This window comes from Macaca mulatta, chromosome 15 (assembly GCF_049350105.2).
Source record: "Macaca mulatta isolate MMU2019108-1 chromosome 15, T2T-MMU8v2.0, whole genome shotgun sequence".
Classification (NCBI taxonomy): Eukaryota; Metazoa; Chordata; class Mammalia; order Primates; family Cercopithecidae; genus Macaca; species Macaca mulatta.
The window spans coordinates 63,472,449-63,478,146 of record NC_133420.1 but is presented as its reverse complement, the minus strand read 5'-3'; the positions used below and the strand labels follow the sequence as shown (position 1 = coordinate 63,478,146).

General features: G+C 52.8%; 1 protein-coding gene across 1 annotated transcript; it reads left to right on the top strand.

Annotated features, from left to right (window-relative positions):
* The first annotated feature begins 3,347 nt into the window (after positions 1-3,347).
* CCIN (calicin) lies at positions 3,348-5,315 on the top strand. The gene is given in 1 exon segment (NM_001198698.1): positions 3,348-5,315. A coding segment is annotated over 1 exon segment (1,767 nt). The 5' UTR covers positions 3,348-3,475; the 3' UTR covers positions 5,243-5,315.
* The last annotated feature ends 383 nt before the right edge of the window (positions 5,316-5,698 follow it).

Here is a 5,698-nt window from a genome sequence, read left to right as displayed (position 1 = left end):
GTCTAGAGTGGGGCTTGGACCCAGATTGGGGGAGATCAGAGAGGCAACTCCTTCCTGAACCTTCTTGAGAATGCCTGGGCGAGATGCAAGTCCAGGCCCTTCTCTAGGGTCTCTTCCCAAAGACTGGTGCGGGTGGGGCAATGGGCTCTTTTGCCGCAGCCTCCCTCCCGCCCGCGGCGCTCCAGCTGGCCCTTATCTCCTCCTTGCACGAATAGCAGTGCCACAGACGCCCCACAGGACTCCGGGAGCCCCACGCCGGCCGGGAATCTGTCCGAGTCTGCGGGCACCCTCCTCTCTCCCCGCAAAGGACTCGCAGGTATCAGGAATCCCCCTAGCTGTTGCTGGGATTCGGAGACAGTCTGCTGGCCTCTGGAGGGCGCGCCTCCGTTGGGGGCTCAGCGTCCCCATCTGCAAAGTGGGGACAGGTGTGTGTCTGGGGAGATCTAATGAATCCTGCCAGGCTGAGGCCCCCGATCCTGCCGTTTGAATTCCAGGGTCGCGGTGGACTGCACGGCGCTGCCGCCTCTGTACGGTGGCGCGTAGAGGCAAAGCGAAAAAGGGGACGCCCCACGCCTCTTTTCCATCCTGGAAAGGAGTTGGGGTGGTTCCTGGCGCAGAGGCCGTGCGCTCGGGGGCGGGGACGGCCCTCCAGCGCCACCGCGTGGCTGGACTGGACTCGGGCGGCCGGCCCAGAAGAGACGCGAGGGAGCCAGAGCCTCACCAGCTACCACAAAACCAGAACCACGACGACCACAAGTTTTTGTGAAGGTAGCAGCCACGAACGCCGGAGCTGGGCGAACTGGTGTAATATGAGTAAGAAAACGGCAGCTAGTATTCATTGAGCTTTATGACGAGCCCATTACTCTACAGTCCTTTTCTCATTTAAACTCTAATAATAGGCCGGGCGCGGTGGTTCACACCTATAATCCCAACACTTTGAGAGGCCGAGGCGGGCGGATCACCTGAGGTCAGGGGTTCGAGACCAGCTTGGCCAACATGGTGAAACCCCGTCTCTACTAAAATTACAAAACTTAGATGGGCATGGTGACAGGCGCTTGTAATCTCAGCTACAGGGGGGTGTGGGGGGTGGGTGGGTAATAAAAGACAGGAGAATTGCAATAGAGAAAGAGTAATTCACACAGAGCCGGCTGTACGTGAGACTAGAGGGTTTTATTTTTTGTTTTTTGGTTTTTTTTTTTTTTCTTTTTGAGACGGAGTCTCACTCTGTCGCCCACAGGTTGGAGTGCAATGGTGCGATCTCTGCGCACTGCAACCTCTGACTCCTGGGTTCAAGCGATTCTGCTGCCTCAGTCTCCTGAGTAGCTGGGATTATAGGCATTGCAGGCATGCACCACCACTCCCGGCTAATTTTTGTATTTTTAGTAGAGACGGGGTTTCACCATGTTGGCCAGGCTGGTCTCGAACCCCTAACCTCAGGTGATCCGCCTGCCTTGGCTTCCCAAAGTGCTAGGATTACAGGCATGAGCCACCGCGCCTGGCCTGGAGTTTTATTATTACTCAAATCAGTCTCCAGGAGCATTGGGGGAGCAGAGTTTTTAAGGATAAGTTGGTGGGTAGGGGGAAGCCAGTGAGCCAGGAGTGCTGCTGATTGGTCAGAGATGAAATCATAGGGAGTCGGAGCTGTTTTTTTGGGCTGAATCAGTTCTTGGGTCCAGGGGCCACAAGATCAGATGAGCCAGTTTATCGATCTGAGTGGTGCCAGCTGATCCATCAAGTGCAGGATCTGCAAAATATCTCAAGCACTGGCCGGGCATGGTGGCGCACGCCTATAATCCCAGCACTTTGGGAGGCCAAGGCAGGTGGATCACCTGAGGTTGGGAGTTCGAGACCAGCATGACCAATATGGAGAAACCCCATCTCTACTAAAAATACAAAATTAGCCGGGTGTGGTGGTGCATGCCTGTAATCTCAGCTACTCAGGAGGCTGAGGCAAAAGAAACGCTTGAACCTGGGAGTTGGAGGTTGTGGTGAGCTGAGATCACACCATTGCACTCTAGCCTGGGCAACAAGAGCAAAACTCTGTCTAGAAAAAAAAAAAGAAAGAAAGAAAGAAAAAAGAATCTCAAGCACTGGTCTTAGTTTAGGGAAGGTTAGAATCTTGTAGCCTCCAGCTACATGACTCCTAAACCATAATTTCTAATCTTGTGGCTAATGTTAGTCCTACAAAGGCAATCTAGTCCCTAGGCAAGAAGGAGGTCTGCTTTGGGAAAGGGCTGTCTTTGTTTAAACTATAAACTATATATAGAGGTTTCTCCCAAAGTTAGTTCAGCCTTTGCCAAGGAATGAACAAGGACAGCTTGGAGGTTAGAAGCAAGATGGAGTCAGTTAAGTTCAATCTCTTTCACTGTCTCGGTCATAATTTTGCAAAGGCAGTTTCAAGCTGAGATCGCACCACTGCCCTCCAACCTGGGTGACAGAGCGAGACACTGTCTCAAAAAAATAAAAATAGAAATAAACTCATAATAATCTTTGAAGCGGGTACTACTATCAAATATTAGTTCCATCTCACAGAGGAGGAAACTGAGGTTTAGAAAGTCTGAGCAACTCGCTCAAGTCCTCCCTTGATGGAGAAAGCTGACCCACTGAAGCCCCCAACAATTTCCAACTGGACACCTGGAAATGTGGGGGGAATATTCTAGTTTGCCACGGAGCTGAAATCATCCGGGCTTTAAAGACCCTCCCATGCCCCCGTTTGTGGTTAACTCCTGCGTCCCTGCTCCAGGGAGCGGCCTCCACCTCTCTATTTTGAAGGAGAATGATGTCCATGGCCACCAAGGTCAGAGGCCAAAGAACAGAGCTTTTCTCTGATGCCCAGGAGCCTCGGCAGGAAGAGTGCTTGGAGACTTGAGAGTCAGAGATTGGGGAAATCTGGGTAGTCAGGAGCTTCCGGAAGGGTAGGAAAAATGCCAGGTTACTCAAGTTCTGAGCCCTGCTCTGCTTCCAACTGGCTATGTGATTTTGGACAAGTGCCTTCTCTTCTCTGGGTCTCAGTTTCCCTCGAAATGGGAGGATTCTTCCAGAAGGTCTGATATCTCTTCCCTTTCCCCACCTCCCCTTATCTCTCCTACACAAACTGCTCCCCACTGTCCCACCCAGACTGGCTCTAACATTCCAGAAGCCTTGAACTGTGGTTTGAAAGTCCCAGCTGCAAGTTGCTGCCCATCCCTGAGGTTCCTCCTGAGCTCTGGGCCCAGGGCTTTAGGTCCTGCTAAGGTATGTGGTCTTGGCAGGTTGGAGAGATCAGAGGGGAGGAAGGCCCAGTGCCTCTGAGACAGGCCTCAGGGAGGCCTGCATTGTGATGACCTCATTCATTCTATGACATCATCCTCTCACCCACCCTCTCTTCTCCCTGGTCAACCGCTCTGCAAACAACCATCAATCTGAATCCCAAAGGCCTGAGAAAGTCTGTTCTCCAGTACCTGCTGCTGATCTGTTTCAACCAACAAGAAGCACCATGAAATTGGAATTCACCGAGAAAAACTACAACAGCTTCGTGCTGCAGAACCTGAACAGACAGAGGAAACGCAAAGAGTACTGGGACATGGCCCTGAGCGTGGACCACCACGTCTTCTTTGCACATCGCAACGTGCTGGCTGCTGTCTCCCCGCTGGTGAGGAGCCTCATCTCCAGCAATGACATGAAGACCACCGATGAGCTTTTCATCACCATTGACTCCAGTTATCTGAGCCCGGTCACAGTGGACCAGCTTCTGGACTACTTCTATAGCGGCAAGGTGGTGATCTCCGAGCAAAACGTGGAGGAGCTGCTTCGTGGGGCTCAGTATTTCAACACACCACGCCTTCGAGTTCACTGCAACGACTTCCTTATTAAGTCCATCCGCCGTGCCAACTGCTTGCGCTACCTCTTCTTGGCCGAGCTGTTTGAGCTCAAAGAGGTATCAGACTTAGCTTACTCAGGCATTCGCGACAACTTCCACTACTGGGCCAGTCCTGAGGGCTCCATGCACTTCATGCGCTGTCCCCCTGTTATCTTCGGCCGCCTGCTCCGTGATGAAAACCTTCACGTGCTCAATGAAGACCAGGCTCTCAGTGCACTTATCAATTGGGTGTACTTCCGGAAGGAGGAGCGGGAGAAGTATTTCAAGAAGTTCTTCAATTACATCAATCTCAATGCCGTCTCCAACAAGACACTGGTGTTTGCCAGCAACAAGCTGGTGGGCATGGAGAACAGCTCATCCCATGCAACCCTGATTGAGAATGTCCTGATGGACCGCAAGCAGGAGCGGCCATGCAGCCTGCTGGTCTACCAGCGGAAAGGGGCCCTGCTTGATTCAGTGGTCATCCTTGGTGGCCAGAAGGCCCACGGCCAGTTCAATGATGGAGTGTTTGCCTATATCATCCAGGAGAACCTGTGGATGAAGCTCTCAGACATGCCCTATCGGGCAGCAGCACTTAGTGCCACCTCTGCTGGTCGCTACATCTACATTTCTGGTGGCACCACTGAGCAGATTTCAGGGCTGAAGACAGCCTGGCGGTATGACATGGATGACAACTCCTGGACCAAGTTGCCCGACCTGCCCATCGGGCTTGTCTTCCACACCATGGTGACCTGTGGGGGGACGGTGTACTCAGTGGGCGGGAGCATTGCCCCAAGGCGGTATGTCTCCAACATCTATCGCTATGATGAGCGGAAGGAAGTCTGGTGCCTGGCAGGAAAGATGAGCATCCCCATGGATGGCACCGCCGTGATCACCAAAGGTGACCGGCATCTGTACATTGTCACTGGACGGTGCTTGGTGAAAGGTTATATCTCCCGGGTCGGGGTGGTGGACTGCTTTGACACTAGCACTGGGGACGTCGTCCAATGTATCACCTTCCCCATTGAGTTCAACCACCGGCCCCTGCTCTCTTTCCAACAGGACAACATCCTCTGCGTGCACAGCCACCGGCAGAGCGTGGAAATCAATCTGCAGAAAGTGAAGGCCAGCAAGACGACCACCTCAGTGCCTCTCTTGCCCAACAACTGCCCCTTGGATGTGTCCCATGCTATATGCTCCATTGGAGACAGCAAGGTGTTTGTATGTGGGGGTGTCACCACTGCCAGCGATGTCCAGACAAAGGACTACACCATCAATCCAAATGCCTTCTTGCTGGACCAAAAGACAGGCGAGTGGAAGACCCTGGCTCCCCCACCAGAGGCACTGGACTGTCCTGCCTGCTGTCTAGCCAAGCTACCTTGCAAGATTCTTCAAAGGATTTAAACAACATTTTAAGTGGGAGAATAAGTAAATGCATTATTATTCACAATTTAATGAGAGAAAGAGAGGAAGATGGCCTGTTGTTTCCTTCTTAGTGTTCCAGTCCATGCTTGGCCCTGAAGGTGGAGATCCTAGGGTAGGGCTGCTCCTAGTGGGTGGAAACTCAGGGCCACTATGTCATTGGAGGTATCCAACAGGGGCTGGAAAGGAACCCCTGGTGGGTGGAATTGAGGCCCCTCCCAGGCACCGACCAAGGCGATGTCTGTCCCCTATTCTGTACCCCTGTGGTCACCTCTCAGGCATCTGCTAGATCAGCAGGTAAACATCTGCTCAGAGCTGTGAAGCATCAAGCTCCTCCAGCACCCGCTTCCCTCAGGTCTTCCGCAAAAGCAGGTGAGGACCCGTCCCAGGTCTAAGAGAGGAACCTCATGGCCAGGAAGGAAAAGGTGATCTGGGCAA